This window comes from Nelusetta ayraudi, unplaced genomic scaffold (assembly GCF_046127955.1).
Source record: "Nelusetta ayraudi isolate G7.1 ecotype Tasmania unplaced genomic scaffold, CSIRO-AGI_Nayr_v1 ptg000050l, whole genome shotgun sequence".
Lineage (NCBI taxonomy): Eukaryota > Metazoa > Chordata > Actinopteri > Tetraodontiformes > Monacanthidae > Nelusetta > Nelusetta ayraudi.
In genome coordinates, this window is record NW_027466100.1 from 858,600 (window position 1) to 877,471 (window position 18,872).

At 43.9% G+C, this 18,872-nt stretch overlaps 1 protein-coding gene and 1 long non-coding RNA gene across 2 annotated transcripts; one reads left to right on the forward strand and one right to left on the reverse strand.

The window, feature by feature from the left end:
* Window positions 1-1,301: 1,301 nt before the first annotated feature.
* On the forward strand, window positions 1,302-3,827 carry LOC142895922 (uncharacterized). The gene is made up of 2 exons (XR_012928274.1): window positions 1,302-2,212; window positions 2,400-3,827. It is a non-coding gene; the product is annotated as an uncharacterized LOC142895922 (long non-coding RNA).
* A 568-nt stretch (window positions 3,828-4,395) lies between these two features.
* oxtrb (oxytocin receptor b) lies at window positions 4,396-10,157 on the reverse strand. Its single transcript, XM_076037059.1, has 2 exons — window positions 8,772-10,157; window positions 4,396-4,921 (listed from the first exon to the last, which is right to left on the reverse strand). Exons 1-2 carry the CDS (start codon window positions 9,700-9,702, stop codon window positions 4,668-4,670), a joined length of 1,185 nt encoding a protein of 394 aa, XP_075893174.1. The 5' UTR covers window positions 9,703-10,157; the 3' UTR covers window positions 4,396-4,667.
* Window positions 10,158-18,872: the final 8,715 nt, after the last annotated feature.

Genomic DNA, 18,872 nt, shown 5'->3' on the forward strand with positions numbered 1-18,872 from the left:
ACACTAATGCCAGAGAGGACGGTGTGTGTGTGTGTGTGTGTGTGTGTGTGGCCGTGGCCTGGAGGGAGTGTTGGTTGGTACAGCGGGTGTCCGAGCTACACGTCCAGTCCCTTCGGACGCCTCATTAAGGCAATGCAAGACAGGTGTGCAACAAATGTGCAAGTGAGGGAAGTGGTGAATACGGTTTTAGTTTGAAATAAGTAATATTGAAAAAGCAGGGGAGGAAGGGGTAACACTCCAGCACAGTAACTTGGGGGTAATGTGCCGATCAAACTGGTTGCCACCGGCCTGATGCAAAGATGACGAAGGAGCAGGTGTGCAGGGAAGAGCCGCAGACCCCGGTGGTGGCCACCACCGGACAGGAAGAGGACGGTTTGCCGTAGGCTGGGGCTGATGAATAAAGTCAGCCGCAGGGGCGACGTCAACTGACCGACAAGATACCAGCACCGCGTCACCAGACCGGAAGGAAGGACCCCCATGACGTTGAGTGCGCTGGAGTAAATAATACAGCCTGTAAAGAACGCCGACGTCAATGGCCGGCTTCACCCTCTCCTTCAGCTAAGTGTCTCTCCGACTTTGTGAAGGCTCGGAGGAGACTGTTTCAAGTATTGTCATTTTCTGCAGCTGGAAACTGTTGCGGACATTTGCTCAGCGTTTCACAGGATCGGAGCGCAAAAACAAAAGCTTGTAATTTAAATGACCACAAGGGGGAACCATTAACCTAGTTTGTTTGTGAGTGTGTGCGACGATTGCGTTTCCCCAAAGACGTCCAAGAAGCCGAGTTGGTAATTGTATTCACATTCTGGACTAAAGCAAAAGTACAATTAATTACTTGTGTAAAATGCTTTGGTAAAAGTAAAAGTACTGATTAAACTCAAGCTCAAGTAAAAATAAGAAAGTGCAGGTTCTAATGTGTACTTAAAAAACAATAAAAAACGATTTTAATTTTTTTTTTTTTTTTTTAATTTTTGCCACTAATGAAACATTGTATTTTGTACTTCATTACCCCCACCTCTGACTACACTTTTATTGTTTTATATATTGCCAGTATGTTAAGCTTTTATCGATATAAAAATCATAAATCAAGCCAAATTGTACACACTGGACCAGGTCTGACAGTGTTTTTCTATTTTGTGCGTCCATAGCAGGATGGTTGGTCCATGCACCCAGTGTTTGAGCTTGTGGAGCATCGTGCTGGACGTGATTGTGCGGCCCTTCCTGCTGAGTGCAGGGAGGTGCTGCGGAGGATTCAGCATCCACCTGGCCAGAGAATGAGACTCTCATATTCTGCAGTCTGGACTGAGCCCTGGCGGAGGGCTTTCTTTTCTCCCTCTCTAGTTATTACACAACTTTAGTCGAAGCCCAACGGTATCTGCTGGGCCCTTTATTGTGATCAGACAAAATTTAATGACATTTTTAAGCCCTAATCCAGACCTGGGCTGGTGACAAAAGGAATGTGATGTGATTAGTCATTTCTGTTCCCAGAATGTTGAAATGCTTTTTGGCCAGAGAAGAACGAGGATCAACATTATTAGCAGCAGAGTCCCTGAGATAACTTCCTTACAAGGATTCCTTTATAGAAAGGCCGAGGATACTTTACTTTCATATTGCGGTAGGCTAATTACCAGTAAAGACATCAAAAACAGCATTGAGTATTTATGAGGTACTGTCACAACACACCTAGACATGTGCCCCAGGGATTATTCACACTATTGTCACTTTGCACTTTTTTTGGAATTTATATTCTGTCATTTTAGTATTTTCCCAAATTATTAATGATTTATTTATTTATTTTTGCACAAAATACTTTTCTAGTTGTTTCATAGTAGTATTAGAACGCTCTCACTTGTGAATTGTAATAATTGCACGCTTTGATAACATTCTGAACACAAGCCATTACAATTTTTTTTGCATGTTCTGTGTATCTTCCTGTAGGAAAACACTCAATATGATTTTACCATTATGCCCGGGCTGCCACACAAACCAAAATGCTGACTTCCTGTTTTTGTGGCATTGGTTGTGCTGCATAACTTTCTCATGCCATCAACTGCTCCAGAACCTCACCTTCTCTTTCACTTTGCTGCAGCAGTCTGACAGCAGGTCCATGTCTGAAATTGATGAAGATGACCCTGTGCTTAGGAGGAACGTTGACCCAGAAGAGACCAACCTGGCGGACAGAGACCCAAAGCTGATCAATGAGAGCATGGTCAAGGTGCATTTTGTTTTTAAATGTATACCGTTGCTGGTCACTTTCAGTCCTGGTGTTAAATAGTCGATTACGTTGTTAAGAATTCACCTGATAGTGTCATAATACTATAAGGTCTTGCTAGTTGTTGTTAAAAGTGATCACTTTAATGAGACAATGTGAATTCTTTTTTTGTTGTTGTTGCTCCGGACAGACTTTAGAGACGTGATTGCCGAGCCTGACGGTGTTCGCAGTGTGGATGAGGTGTGGATCATCAGCTACAAGACCTACACAAAATCAAAGTCTTTTCTCTACCGTGGCATGAGCTCCATCTTCGGCATCCCGTTGTCTCTTATCTGGGGTTAGCTCTTTGTATTTCTGTCTTTCTGCAACATCTGGGTCATTGTGCCCTTCATCAAGTTCTGCCTGTATATTTTTGAGTGTGTGATGCATCTCCCCTTAAAATGCATGAAGTTCTGGTTGCAGTCACCCCTCAGGGTAATAGTCGATACAGTTGTGGTGGTGGAAGAGCTTTACCGTAAAGCGGTCTGAGATTTGCTTGATGCGTTCAGGCTGTTTGAAAACCCACAAAACAGCAACCAAGTGCCACATTTTCTTTTTCACGTCTGTTTGTTGCGACATGAGCGTAAGTGGGGATGCTTGGCATTGTGGACTCTAAATTTCCAGAAAACAACCTATTTGACCCTCTGCTTGCAGCCTCTTGCAGAGATGCTTTTTAAACTTCCTGTTGGCTTCTAACTTCCTGTGTGGAGACACAAAGAACAGATGGAACTGAGACACACATTATTGTTTTTGTTTTTTGTTAATTGGTCAAGTGTTTCTTTTTTGTTTGTTTTTTTTACAAGATTGGACCTAAAAAGTGAAACACAAACAAAACTAAAATACTCATATGGATTTATGCTTTCACTTGCCGAGATGGAAATATTTTTATGCTAAATAATCAAATTTTTTTTAGCAACAAATGAAATGTGTATATGCATGTCAAGACACACTATCTTAACTTGTTAACTGTTTTTCTATGCAAAACAGATTAAAGTGAATGTGCATTTCTCTTTTTCACGACACAGCTTCAATTTATGGATTTTCCTCTGAGCCACATTGATCCGCGATGGTCCCACATTCAGAAAATGCGAAAGCACAGTGTTGAGTTGAAGAAAACGCTTTATCTGATGCTGACATTGATGTTTTGTACCTGCTACGTATATACAGGTACTACCCAGAAAATTAGAATATCCTGAAAAGGTTGTTGTATTCCTGCAATTCAACTTAAAAGGTGAATTTGACATATTATATAAACAAATAATATGCCAATCAATATATTTCAAGTTTTTATTTCTTTGGATTTTGCTGATCACGTCTTGCAGCTTAAAAAAACCCTCAAATTTTATAATAATGTCCCGAGTTTGTGGGTTTGTGGTTTTAATAAGCTGAAAATCTTAATCAGCAAAGTTATAACAAGGAACTGCTTGAGAAAATGTCAATTTGCGTGTAATGGCTCAATAAAATGTGTTGGTTTCATCTTTTATGTTAAATTGCCAAAAATAAAACAACTTTTACTTGATATACTAATTTTTCGGGTAGTACCTGTACACTGAGCACATTACCCAACGTTACAAAGGATGAGGACAAAAAAAAAGCTAAGCTTAGATTTTAAATGACCACAAGAGGAAACCATTAACCTAGTTATTTTGATTTTGGTTTTCCCCAAAGACATCGATAAGAATCATATTGAGCAGCAAAGGAAATGACAGTGAACAATAATAATGGTGAATTAAACAAGAAATCATGCATCTTAACAGTGTTTGCCGCAGTGTGTTTTAAACACAGACATCACATTTTACAGTGAACACATTTGCATTTTTGACAAAAAAGAAAACACAAAGATTATTATTATTATTATTATTATTATTATTATTATTATTATTATTATTATTATTATTATTATTACTTTACAACATAGTCACATCGAACACCTGCCTTTCTTGACATCAGCGACTTGAATACAAACACTGAGATTAGCAGCAGTCGAAAAATGAAGCCGGGACAGTTTATTTTGGAACAATGTTCTGCTACAGCGACAAGGGACAGAGAGATCCAAACAACTGCGTGAACGCTCACTCAGGCTGACGTAGAGCGGTGAAAAAAAACAAAAAACAAAAAAAACCGGCGGAGACAGCGATCCTGAAAAGAAAGATGTGCAGGACTCCCGCACGAAAGGGAGTTCAAAAGACGTGCCGAGGGCCAAAACACCAGCACATTCTGTTCTACTCTTTGTAATGGAAAGGCATGGGGGCTTTTTTTTTTTTTTTTTTTTTTTTTTGCAGGGATAGTTTACTGCCTCGGTTTATATCGGCCTGGTATTACCATATTGCAATGGTAACAGCTTGCAGGTGCTGCTGCGGCGGCTGGAACGTTGGACCGTTGCTCGGCAGCAACTCTGGAAGAGTCCTGCAGCAGCGCCTCAGTGGCTGCTGGACGTGTTGGTGAGGCTCCTCTGACTGCCCGTGTTCTTGATGGCGCAGGGGTCGGAGCTGCTCTTGTGCGCCCTCCGCTGCTCGCAGCTGCAGCAGGAAGTGGCCGGCGACCGTCCAGGGCAGCAGAAGAAGCAGCAGCGCACCAGGTCCTTGAACAAGTGACCGGCGAAGAACATGTAGATCCAGGGGTTGCAGCAGCTGTTGAGACTCGCCAGCAGCATAGCGATGATGAAGGCCATGTCTGTAGAAACGGAAGATACATTTTAAGAATAATAATAATAGTAATAGTGGAAAAAAAAAAAAAAAAAAAAAATCCCTTTGAAATGATACTGAGCGACAAGACACTGTAATACATCTCAGGACTTTGCACAATAGAGTTCCACTGTTGTTGAGGACTATTGGAAACACACAATCCTAAACACGCTGGAACTGAGTGACAAGTTTCTGCGGACAGTGGGCTTTATTTTGATTTAATCCACATGTAATCTGTGCTGCAAATGGCAACAGGTCACTTGCTGTAATATGACATAATGTGAGCTGAAAATATCTTTCAAGAAAATCAAATCTTGAGCTATTTTGCTAAAGTTGACGAAAGAAAATGCAGTTTTTTTGTCCTCTTATTGGATTTGCTGACAGGGAGAAACATACACCAGATCTTTAACATGTTGAGAACATTTGTTCAAAACCAAGCCTGGATACTCTGGTGCTGGCCCTTCTATTGGCTTCAGCAGGAAAAATGATTAAGAGCACAAGTGAAAAGAAAAAAGAAAACAGCAAAAACTATCTGCATTCCGCAAAGAATCATTCGAGCTCGTCGCTTTGGCTAAACTTGCTTGCGCTTGTTTTGCGTTAGGTGTGCGTTGCTATGTGGCCAAAAGTTATCAGTTAGCACTGTTGGCCCACAATTAGCTATGGAGACAGCTGCTGATGAACACGCTGTGATGATATTTGTTTCCATGATTGATTCTGTTAAATTTGGCAATGTCCCAGTGTTTCCAGGGTCAAAACTTACTTGGTGCCTGGATGCCCTGAATTTTTTAAATGTATTTATTTATTTTTGCAGGTCTCACACAACGGCATTCCTCCAAGCCATGGTTGTATTGGCTACTAACGACTTTGAACCTGCCGGACCTCAGGCATGTCTGTCAGAGAATTAGCAAAAAACGACAATATATGCCTCTAAACGGCCTTCATACATTCACTCAGTCAACACAAGTGCAATTCCAGGTGCCTGATGGAGCCTCAATCCCATTGCAGACGTTACTTAGAGTAAAACACTGATGAGAACTGACATGCTGAATTGTTTGGACTCCAAGAACAACTTGCATTAGCAATGAGAAACATATTAATAAAAAGGTTGAAGAATGTCTGGAAAATGGGGCCTTGGGTTGCTTGATGCAGAGATGATGAATTGGTTCATTTAAAATAAGGCATCTCGGATGGAGATCCTACTTTACCATCACTTTTGTCCTTGTAATATTTCCTGCTGTGTGAGACGCAGTGTGTGAGATGTTCTGCAGTCAGAAGCTGGAAAGTGGACAAACTCAACACCCCCCCCCCCCCTTTTTTTTTAATCCTTCACGGGGTGTTTTTGAGTTGTTGTCCTCAAACAGAGGCAAAATAACCTTATGTCCTCTCACAATGGTACACTCACTTCACCCCAGTTTTCCAACAATAACAAATGTCTCTAACCTGTCAGTGAACTTCCCAGAAGTCCATCCTTTTACTTTTATTGGCACCACTGAGTGCTGAAACACAACATCCTGGAAAAAAAGTCACTCAACCAGGTATTAGTTCCAGCTCCTTTGTTTTTGGCCGTTCCCAAAGGTGAAGAAGATCCAACAAAACATCCGTCTTAGCAGAAAACTGCTCCTTTTGAATTAATCACATTAAAAATGACGACATGATTACAGGTATAATGTGGGACCTATGGAGTGAGAGGTGGTGTCAATTCAATGTGCTGACTTTACTGAAGGAGACGAATCAAACTAAAAGCCCAGAGGGAAAGTAGCCCGAGGCTGCACAACATAAATCTGGGGGGAAAAAGATGTTCACCACTTTATTTTGCTGCCAGAAGTAAATGAAAAATGCTGGTCTGCTTTCCATTGTAATATTAAGATGTGCCGCATGTCTGAAAGCATTCTCCTCCTGCCAACCCCCCCTCCCCCCCCCTTTATCCCTCACCACTGTGTATTAACGTGATGCGCAGCTCTGCTGAGATCCGTATTTAAAAGAACCAAAATCTAATCAAACAGCTAATTAATTCCGACGGGATTGCAGTGATAACAGGTTAAACGAGCACCAGATGACGTGCCTTGCCTTCAAATTAACGGGACTACTACAGGGAGTAAAAGGAGGCGATACATACATATATACGGGAAGGTCAACCTGGTGAAAGACAGTTTCATCTTACATTTTGATTAAACAGCCTTCAGCAACAAGAGACTCCCCTCGGTGGAGCAGTGGGATGTGAAAGGTTGAGTGGAGAGTCTGTGAGATTCTAATAATCCCTTCTCTTGCACGGAGGTTCTATTGAGAACTCTTAAGTGTTTTTCACATGCGTGCATCTTTTTCGCGCTCAGGCGCAAGGTGTTTAATGAGTGAAGTTATTTTCTTATGGTAATAAATGGGACATACAACTTTGGCTATAGTATTAGTTGTTATATGCAGGTGCAGTTGATGTTAGTAGATTGACTTTGTTGTCACTGTTCAGCGAGGGCATGTTCAAAGGTGGACTTTACATCACTAAAGTGATATCTGACTGCTGTTACAATCACTTTTGACCTGCAGTATATGGAAGTGTCTTCTCTTGAGTCTTATTCCGTTTTCCATGCATCACTGTTTGTGCCTTAGTGCTCCTGTCTTTTTTTTTTGTGTCAAAGGGTCCAAAGGGTAAATCTGAACAAGCCACAGGATAATTTTTTTCTGATAACAAGTGGGAACCAATATGGAAAGTCTTTGAAGTTGCATTTATTCCCTACTGCAATGGATGTGCTTTGAACCAGTGTTAATGACACTCCATTCATCCGCAGGTCCACACGGGGAAAGCCTGAAAGTTTAACACCAGAGTGTTGCTTTGAAGTCCAGAGTACTCTTTGTTCTTGCATTCAAATAGAGACAATGTAAGACAAAAAAGGGCCTTTATATAGGAGACGTTGAAATATTTTTCAGATGGATTTTCCAATGTATTTATTGGACACAAATTGAGTTGTGCAGAGTTGAACCGAGGCGTTATGTCAATGTCTCACATCTTACGTAAGCGGAGCACCCCGACCTCAACGCAGACTGTTCAGCCTTTTTAGTCTTCAAAAAGTTAATTTGACTCTTTGCCTGTATTTCAATCATGACCAGAGAGACAATGAACCCTGTGTGCCGTCACAACGGGCTTATTATCAGAAATCCGTGTTTTACCACAAACTCGATGAAAAACAAAATGGAGCAAGCAGAAGAGAAACAGGATGAACAATTCCTTCACTTGCAGCGTTTCCATTATGCCAAGAATTGCGCATCGCCTGAGTATCGCAATAAAAACTGGTGATGGAAACACCTAAACTTTGAAAAACCTCTCAAATATCGCTAAAAGGGTTTTACTCTTTAATGAGGTGTTTTTTTTTCAGACGTATCCATATAGAGGTATATCGCAAATGTCATGGAAACATTTTTTTTCGCATTTACATGTCACCGGACGTGACGTACGGGGTCACGTGACCTGTTCACTTTAAATGAAAATGGCGCGTTATGTTTGGACGGAGGAGGAGACGGAGTATTTTGTTTTACAAGTAATCAAAGAGAAATATATCATTCTTGGCAGCAAACAAACGTAAGCAAACAAACTCAATCGTAGTTACGGCTAATGAACTTCGCACCATTCAGTGGAAACACCTGCAAATCGCAATTGTATTTTGTCAAAATCTTAGAAGTGTTTTATTGTGTTTTATTTCGGAAAAACCGCAATGGAAACGTAGCCAATGACACACTTGACACGTGTTAGAAAACGTTCAAGCGTTAAAAGTAGCTAAACACAGACGCCCCTCTTCTGGAGGGGACCTCTTCAAGCAACACATCACAACCGCATGGGGTGCGGCGCGTACCTTCTCTGGGCGCTGCGGGGTCCCACGCCGACCACATCTGCACGAAGAAGAAAGGAGTCCAGCACACGATGTAGGCGACCACCACCACGAAGGTCATCTTCACCGTGCGGATCTTGGCCTTGGAGATGAGCCTGACGCTGCTCACGCGCGACAGCGGGTGCGCCCTCATGGAGGGCCTGCCCGTGAGGGCCAGGAAGTGCTCCCGCGTGGTCTTCAGATTGAAATTCTGCCATATCTTGAAGCTGATCAAGCCGTAGCAGACGCTCAGGACGGCCACGGGGATGATGTAGATGGTCAGGCTCATCCACGTCACGTAGGCCTTGGCCCCCCACGGCTGCACGAAGTCCCCCCAGCAGTCGTGCACGCCGTCGCCCACGTCCCTGAGGGAGAAGATGTAGGCCTGCGGCGCGCTGAAGAGCAGGCTCAGCGCCCAGGAGGCCAGCACGAAGGCGCGGTCCTTGCCCTTGTGCACGGGGCGCAGGGGCCGGCAGACGGCCAGGCACCTGTCCACGGACATCAGCACCAGCATGTAGGTGGAGGCGAACATGCCGACCACCTGCAGGTACTTGACCAGGCGGCACAGCAGGTCGGGCCCGTAGAAGCGGAACGTGATGTCCCAGATGAGCTGCGGCAGCACCTGGAAGACGGCCACCACCAGGTCGGCGACGCTCAGGTGCTTCATGAAGTAGTACATGCGCGACTGGCGGCGGCGCTGGGCGGCGCGCACGGCCCGCAGCACACACAGGTTGCCGGTGAGCGCCAGCAGCAGCACCAGGCTCAGCACGGCCACCTCCACCTTGGCCACGTCCTCGTTGCGCTTCAGGGGGTTGGCGGTGGCGTTGCCCGACGCGCTCTCGTTGCCGACGGTCCAGTCGGCCCAGGAGAGGTTCTGCTGCGACCGCCGGACCTGCTCGCTGGCGGGGTCCTCCATGCCGTGCCGCTCGAGAGGGAGGATGGGGAGCAAGCCGGGCCGTCACATCACAGGGAGGATGCAGGAGGAGCCGCGTCGATCAGTCGATTAAAGTCGGTTCTTCATCATCAGGTTTAACCATCGCTTAATCCAAGTTCCCCAATTCTCTTCTGCAATGAACAATGTTAGATGGAGACAAAAATAACACACAACCGACTGTGACGACTGTGTTTTCGCAGCTCACCTTTAAATAACAGGTGGTCACTCCCTGCCTCCAGCGTGATGTGTGCTTGACCTCCAGGCTCTGATGTCTCCGCTGCCTGTCTGCCTCCCTCCACTCTGCGCGTTCTCATCAGAGGGAAGCCGTCTGCTTTGAGTCTGAGCAGACTGCAGGTTATAAGTCTCTCTCTCTCTCTCTCTTTCGCCCTCCTCCCTCTCCCCGCCCTCTCTTCCTCCTCGCTCCGTCCATGGGGCTCAGCTCCGTTCTGACCGAGTGCTTCTTTTTGGTAATGACACGACACTTGAAGCAGCAGTCGGCTCCCTTTGTGTCCTTCGGAGCAGCAAGTGACCACTTTTATTTGGAGTGATCCGCTCAAAACAAAGGCACTTTGTTAAACGCTAACAGTCTTGTAGCGGCGGGAAGTGCTAGCAGTGCTCAGTGGACTGCGGCTACTGCTGCTGAAATCAATTTCCATGTGTTAAAAGCGTAAAAATAGCCAAAAACATGATTAATCATAAGTAGTTGTAGAACAGATGTGTGTACAAACCTTGTGTAGTTCAAACTTTACAAACAAACTGGGCAGTATGTAATCGTCATCATTATTATGTCTGTCAGCTACTCCAACATCTTTCACTAAAAGCATTCAGTCTGGAACAAGTCAGTTTTTCATGTATTCAAACTGGAAATGATGCGGCAGTAACAATTTTTCATATTAACCTCTGAACGTGCATGAATGCGCCTTGCCACACATTTTTAAACGCATTAAATCAAAATGACCTGTGCTAACCTGAAGAATGGATTAAAATAAAATCTTTTTTTTTCAGATTTTCAGATTAAGACGCAGGTCACTTCCACTGTCTGCCACAACGTTGAACCCTGGCAATTGTGACCATCGCAAGCAGAGTGTGAACGTACATGTTCCCTTCAAGTCACACCGCACACCAGGTGCACTAACGCACACGGCGAAGTTGCAGGTGGCCCATTGTCAATTGCACAATTACTCTCTGATGAAGTGATGTTTGTAGCCAGATTGTTGGGTCCACTCCGTCCAGACCGATTGGCATCAAGAGTCTCTTTAAAAACAGACCCAGCACTGTGATGTGGAGCAGCGGTGGCCTGCAAGACGCCCAGAGGAGCAAGCGAGCAAAACAAATTTCATTTGTAGAAGCAAGTCTCACAGAGAGGGCTTGCAAAGTGCTTTGCTTCACAAGGTTAAAAAAAAAAAAAAAATTATCAGCAAAACAATATGGTTTAAACAACATCAGTCAGAACAAAAAAGACAGGAGGAAAATGGAGTAAGTAGTGAAATCAAAATAAAACGCAGGAAAATATGGAGTAAATACAGTTAACACTACTGAAATATTGCATACTTCAACAAATGTTTTGGCTGACTTTTAAAAATGCCCATAGGAAAGGCGGCTTTCACCTCAAACAGCAATGAAGTCCACAGTTGAAGTGCAGTGGCCGCAGAGCTTCTGTCACATTTGTTTTTTTTAGTTTTGTGTGAGGAATAGTGAGTAGATGTCTCTCAGCTGGCCGTAATGACCCGACGGGACGGCGAACAGAAACAAGATCCGACAGCTATGCTGGGGCCTGCCCACGGATGGTCAGAATTTTGAATTGGATCCCGAAATTAACTGGAAGCCAGAGAAAGGATGGTCGAGCTAAAAGAGATGGAGTGGGGTGGAGAGAAAAAAACAAAAAACTTGCGCTCCACGTTTTAAACAATTTTCTGGGAATTCTCGGAAGCGGACATTTGGTCCTCGGTATCTTGAGATAAAATCAGAGGAGAATCCGAGATAATTTTTTTCACATGTGGGCCTAACTCATACATTTTTCACATCTGGTCCTAATCTTCTTCTGTGCTCCCAAACTCATCCAGTGCATCCATCCATTATCAGTGCCTGCCTGTCCTTTACACCAGGTCTCAGGGGCCTTCAGTCTGTCCCAGTTTACTTCAGGCATGGAGAGGGCAACACCCTGGGGCTGCCCCTTAATCACTGGGGTTAACATGTAGATACGAACTGCTGCTCACGTTCACATCTATTGGAAAATTTAAACTTAAAGGAGTGACACCCAAAATTTGGCTTTTTAGACTTCTGCAACCTTTGCCTGCATTACATAAAGGGGTAGAAAGTAATGTCAGAAATAGTGGAAGTTGTATTTAGCAGGAAAAAAAATCATTTCCCAACATACAATCCTGTGCATCAACACTTCAGACCAAAAGTGGGCAAACCTTTTGACTGGTGGACCATAAATACGTCTGAGGGATGTGTAGAAAACATATCATGTAACTTTAATGTCAATTGAAAATGAACAAAAGCAAAGTTACTACATAATATGTCTCTTTGAAGCCCCTCGGTGTTTATTATCTTTATTGAAATCACTCCTATAACACTGAAAAAGATGGATGAAATACAGTTATTTTATGACTCACTTACCATTAATATGATTTCTTGAAGTTTGGCGGACTGGATTAAAAAGCTTAACGGGCCAAATGTGGCTCCCGGGCCTTAGTTTGCCCATACCTGCCATAGACACAGTGTGCAGTGATGCTCGAGTTTTATCTTCCTTGGCTGGTTCTGGCCTGATTTTTTGACGTATCAAGCCTGGAAAGAGTCCACACCTACAAAGCATTAATTGTAATAATTTGTAAGGGCGACACGGTGGCACAGTGGTTAGCTCTGCCGCCTCATAGCAAGAAGATTGTGGGTTCCGATTGTGGGCCTGGCACCTTTCTGTGTGGAGTTTGCATATTTCCCCCTGTGTCTGCGTGGGTTCTCTCCGGGTTCTCCGGCTTCCTCCCACACTCCAAAAACATGCATGTGAGGTCAATTGAACACTCTAAATTGTCCGTAGGTGTGTGCGTGTGAGGGTGAATGGTTGTTTGTGTCTATGTGGCCCTGTGATGAACTGGCGACTTGTCCAGGGTGTCACCCTGCCTTCGCACTAAGACAGCTGGGATAGGCTCCAGCAGACCCCCGTGACCCTGAGCTCGGGAGTAGGCGGCTATAGAAGATGAAAAAAAAAATAGAAGAATGCATGTAAATGTTTAGTTTCCTGGGGTTTGTGAAGAAAATGAACCTTCTTTAATAAATTACGTCCTAAAAGTTCCTTTCCATCATTATTTGCAGAATTATTTAACTTTTGCAAGGTCATAAAATTATGTTTAAAATTGCAAATAATCTGTCTGCTGTGTTTGTACAAACAGTTAAAATCAGAATAACATGGTTTCATTTAAATTAAATCTTATATGTAAATTTTCTTTACAGTCTGGTTTGGCGGCGATGAGAGGCGACACACGTCTTTGAGATGAATGATAATTAAAAGAGACTGGGTGAGCGCGGAGGATAAACAGGGCACCTGGCAGATGGTGAGCTGTTGACGGCGGTCTGACTGAGTCTGAGCACTCACAGAGTCTCCACTGGCAGAGCAAATATGACTGAGACCGTGAGCCAACCTGGCCAATGAGCAGAGGGATCTGCTGAGGTGCGTTAACGAGATGATGAGACGCAGGTGACGAGCACACGGAGCAGGTGGCAGGAGGCGGAATCGCATTCCGTTCTGCTGGGAGCTTGTGCTCTCTCTTACACACACAGAGAGAGAGGGAGAGAGACACAGAGTCGACTGAAAGAAGAAGAGAGTTCAATTTTCATTCGTTTATCATAAAATTAGGAATGTATTAGATGATCATAGATGAATGTCAATTTCCATCGATACTGAAAACTTTACACCCGGTAGGTCAGAATCAGTGGTGTAGTCTACGTGATACCCAGGAATACGCCGTATAACCACTAGAAACGGAACCGAATTACTGTACAACCACTAGAACATGCACGAAGACACACATCAGTACGTTCACTTTTCCGTTTAAAAATGCTATTAAAAAGGATGTTTTACGTTCTGATCTGTTTTAGAGAATTGATTTGTGTTTGCACCACTTTTTGCATTTGATTGCTGAAACTTTTGTTGTTGTTGTTGTTGTTGTTGTTGTTGTCGTCTAGAAGTTGCGCGGCCAGCAGCTCAGAATACGCCAGAAATTTGTTCCGAATCCTTGTAGGCGGTTTCGTGTGAATGTGGTTGCCAATAACAAGGTAGATTAAACCTCTTTTGCATAATTACTTGCTGCCGCGCGTCGTCTGAAAGACTCTCCGCGGACTCAGCCTTGTTGCATTCAAGGTCAGTTTAATCTCCCGCCGTTCCCACGCCCACGCTCACCCTCATCTTCGGTAAGTCGTCTTCACCTCATCCGCACGTTCCAATGAGCTTGACCCGCTACCTTTTGATTGGTCGATTAGCTATTTGCATTAACAAACGGTTGAGCGTTGTGCCTGTTAAATGTACACATTATTGCATGCAACACATTATATAGCAATATCTATATTTTTTTATGAGGTTTCTGGAGAAAAAAACCCTATAGTAGATGAACGCCACCGGCACTTCCAGGCTCACGAACTAACCACAACTACAGCACCACAGGCATCTGCATGCACCAACAGTGGATGGATGGTCCAGGTTGTCGCGCCGCGACAGTCGGCGGGTGTCGGTGACGTCAGCGTGGAGGCATCTCGCTGCGGGAAGGTCCGAGCACGCCAAGGTCACCTCACTGGAAGGATAACAAAGCCGTGTTGCTCCAGCTGCCTCCTGGTATCCACGCTCTGACACAGGTATAAACCAGCAGTCACTCTCCTCTCCTTTAACCCGAAGCATGTGTGTTGTGCCAGAAGAGTCGGAGATCAGACTCAGGGCCGAGCACGGCCCAGAGTTTGTGCGAGAGCTGGCGGTACAACCCCACACTGTGCGGAACACAATCTGGCCGCACTGCGAGGTGCCCGTTGTGTGGAAAGATGTTTAGGTATTGTTTTACTGCGTTACAGCTTTTTTCCACATTAGATCAGTGCACTATATACATGTATTCATATTTTTTTTTTCTTCTTCCCTCTTTTCTACACAATAGTAGAAACAAGTCTTAAGGAAAGCGAGCAGATAAAATAGTTTTTTATGTATATATAAACGTGTTTTTTTTGTATTTTTTTATGGTGACCACAGTGTGCACGTGTGCAGTGGTGTGCAAGTCCAAGTTTGACACACAGAGTTATATTATGCGGGAAAAAACAGGCAAAACAGGGAAAAAAAAAAATTAAGAAAATGTAAAAAATAAATAAAAGTAAAAATAAAGTAAGACTGCATCTTCAGTTCTACCCAAGACATTTCTGTGAGCTAATTCGGCTTCCGTCCCAGAGTCCAGAGACACGTTTGCCTCAGTCAGTAAATGGTTGACCCAAAATTGGCTGTGGGTGTGGATGTTGGTCTATTAACGTTTGCCCTGCAACAAACTGGCGACCTGCTCGCGGTGAACGCCCGTCTGAAGCGGAGCATGCAAACCGTTTCTGACTTCCATGAAGTTTCGATCAGACCGGCGACATATATTACAATATCTTGGCTGCTTCCTGCTTTAGACATGCAACAACAATCTGCAGCCGTTCCTCCACCACTCGGGCTCATTGCTTTGATATATGACTCCCCACCTCCCACACTCGACCGTAACTGTGAATGTTTGTGGAGTTTGTTGAGCGGCTCTAATTGAATCAGTGTCTGAGCTTAGCTGGTATCCTCCAGTGTGTCTTCCATCATGCTGAAGAAATGGGGTGGGTCCCTCAGAATGCTACCAAATGGCAATAACAACTGACTTGTTAGGTGAATGTATAGCTGGTGTTTTTTTTCCCCCTGATTTATTCTTATATAGCGTTCTTTAAAATGCTGCACATCAACAGCAGTTGTTTTGTCGCCTGATTGCAGATGCTAAAAATATTATAAGGCTTCATGTTTTTAAAATATGCACTCAGAGGCCATTTCATTCGATAAAATGTTCCATTGTTAACACAAATAGGCAGTTGGCCATTTAGACAAGGCATTTAGGCAGGTGGACGTGGTGGAAGATGACAAGCTGAGGTGCAACATGAGCGTCAGAAAGGTAAAGAAAAGGGATATCAATGATTTTAAGTCTGTAACAGTTGTTGGTGGGTGGGCTGCTCACAACTGCTGCTCTGGTGGGATTTTCACACTGAACCATCTCTAGGTTCATACAGAATGGTCCCAAGAGGAAAAAAATAAACATCCAGTGAGTGGCAGTTGTGTGGATTCAGGAGTCAGACAGCAAAACAAAAACGTGAGGAATATTTTGTCGCTAAACACACAACGCATCCTAGTGAGTCCACCATGCAGCGGGTGCAGTCTACTTAGTTCCAAGCCGGAAGAAAAAAAAAAAAAAGCCTGCGCAACATGTGGTTCAATTTAAAGTGACGGTGTTAAGAGCCAAGCCTGCAGAGATCCATGCCGCTAGCCTCTGGTGCTTCCTGGGGATAGCACGGTGCCTAGCATGCATGGCATCTTAAGCGTGTGCAGCTGAGCTCAGGTAATAGAAAAATGACTGGCAGGCACCCAAAGGGAGGGCCTGTATCTCACTTGTTCACAGTGTCCTTAGGATAAAGTCTAAATTTATGGCTTCAGCCATAAATTAAAAAGCGCCGCAGTTCACAGGGGTAACAGAGCCGGAAGGTCTTTCACAAATGTTTGGACGTTACGTGCGTTGCCACATTGTCTCCACTCGTCTACTTCAGCGTTCATTTTTTCACTTACGACTTGAATTGCAGTCAGAACATAAAGTCAGTTCAAGGTTGTTCCCTGTCAGGGTGAGTCAGAGAGACCTTAAGGTGGCAGAGATTTGATGCGGTTGCCTAATGCAGACCACCTGCAACCATCTCTTCCATTCAGTTCCATTGACATTCCAGTGAAACAGCGCTGGCAGGGTTCAGCCTACACCTTTTCAGTCGATGTATATTATCTAATTATTGTATTGTTTTGTTAATGTTTAAAGCATGTACAATATGGAAAACGACCGAAATAAACTCACTAAACTAACTAAAACTAAACTAAAGTGAAATTTGATATGTACAATAACTTCAGAGCAAAAATTGGCCACTTAAAGATTTCAACATGTAAACGGTCTCCTTTCCCAATGTCCTGCTGCATAATTTTCCAGGAGTGCAGTGCTTTTCTACGCAACAGCAACATTTTAGTGCCATGAAATTGTCATTGACATGTTTAGGGGACGTCATACTTGAGCAGCACCTGCATTGAAGTGTGTCCGTGCATGTGTGTGTGTGTGTTTGCGTGTGTGTGTGTGTGTGTGCAAGTTAATTTATTTCTCCCCCTTTTCTTCTACTCTTTCTTCTTCTCCCTCATTTCTTATGAACAGACAATGAATTCTACATCCCCACCTGCTGGTAAGAAACCTGTTGAATTCCAGAGAATGAGTTCTTCCCTCAAAGATAAAAGGGTCTTAATGTGATCTCAGCATAGAAACTTTGAACTTAGTTCTGCCTTGATAACAAAACATCTCATCAGCTTGTAGAGAATCAAATAAACCACCTCTGAAATAACAGGGATGCTGTCCAGGTTTTGTAGTTTGGCCCTTTTTGCTTTGGCTCCGGCCAGCGCCAAACAAACCTTATCAGATTCGAGCCTGTACATCGGTGGGGGGAATGTTTATCAAGACGAACAAAAGAAAAGTCCTGATGGATCAGGTTGCATCGGACTGGCTGATTAAATTTTAACAGGGAAATTCAATTAACAGCTCACGGTTTTAGGCGTGAAAATTTAATCACCAGCCGAACCTCTGAGACTCCTACACATGGAGGAAATTAAAGCACATCTCTTTTCCCTGTCAGACTGTTTGTCTGAGGGGTGATGCCAGACTTTGTTTTCTTTCTGTCCATTACAAATGTTTGCCTTGCCATTTTTAGCGTCCAATCTGGGTCAGCTGACCTTCACTCGAGTCGCCAAACACTCCCCAATATGCTTCAGTTTGCAACAACAATGTTGTGCAAGTTGATTTTTGTGGCCGGAATCATAAATACTGGACGCTAACGACGCTTTGCACGTCGTACTGCCGGTTCAACACACAGTATATAGGTCAATGTTTCGTTCTGCTGGTTTACAGGCAGAATAACACCAGATTTGCCGGTGTAGAACCGGCGTAAGTGAACTGATCCACCTTTATACTGACTTTAGTTACTTTTCATCATCTTTTGTTTTCTTTCCCTGCCTTTACCTTATCATTACATCTGCTGGGGAAATGAGAGTCTGGGGCTGTTATGTTTACAGGATGAAAAAGGCACACAGAGGAAATTAGGTCCATGCATTGAATGGAAAGACTGGACCATCCTGATTAATTTAAATGTGAACTGCTGAGAGAGAGAGAGTGAGAGAGAGGGAGAGAGAGAGGGGGAGAGAGAGAGGGAGAGAGAAAGAGAGAGAGAGAGAGAGAGAGAGAGAGAGAGAGAGAGAGAGAGAGAAAAAGAAATCAGTGTGTGTAAAAAAAAGGCGCAGTGTGTAAAATTTGGAATGATTTATTGGTAAAAGCTTAATGGATACTACCCATGAATTTGTTTATGTTGTAGTATAATTACTGTAAAACAAAAACAGCTTCCCTGCCCAATGAACGGTTATTTTATGCATACATATTATAGCACACATATAGCATATGGATATCATGTCCGGCTAGCGGCTGCGGTGCTCGTACAGTCTGCCGTGATGCTTGTCCAGGCATGCAAGCCCCTGACGGGGGTGTGTCCAGTCTGTCCTGGGTGACTTCGACTTCAAGTTTTTGCAGGAACCTCATAATTAGACGGAGAGCATGACATGCTTTTTGATTGCGGAGACCACCGTAGTTCACAGGCAAGCTTGGGAGAGGGAGGGTTAGCAAAAGTGATCTGCAATCTAAAATCTGACCGCTCGACATCAACAAGACATTTTCTTCCACACAACTGCTGCTTACTGGGTATTTTACTGCGCCATTCTCTCTAAATTCTCCCAGTAGATCAGCAGTTATGTACACAGACGATGCCGTCTGACGCTAACAACCGTGTTCACCGTGTTCCAAGTCTTTTAAACGCCCCCATACCGATGC

What these genes read in the sequence shown, in the direction of transcription:
- oxtrb (XM_076037059.1), bottom strand. Translation starts at nt 9,702, where the DNA reads ATGGAGGACCCCGCCAGCGAGCAGGTCCGGCGGTCGCAGCAGAACCTC. An exon ending in CCCCGCAGCGCCCAGAGAAG is followed by an intron (nt 4,922 to 8,771) that starts GTACGCGCCGCA and finishes CCGTTTCTACAG; the next exon opens with ACATGGCCTTCATCATCGCT.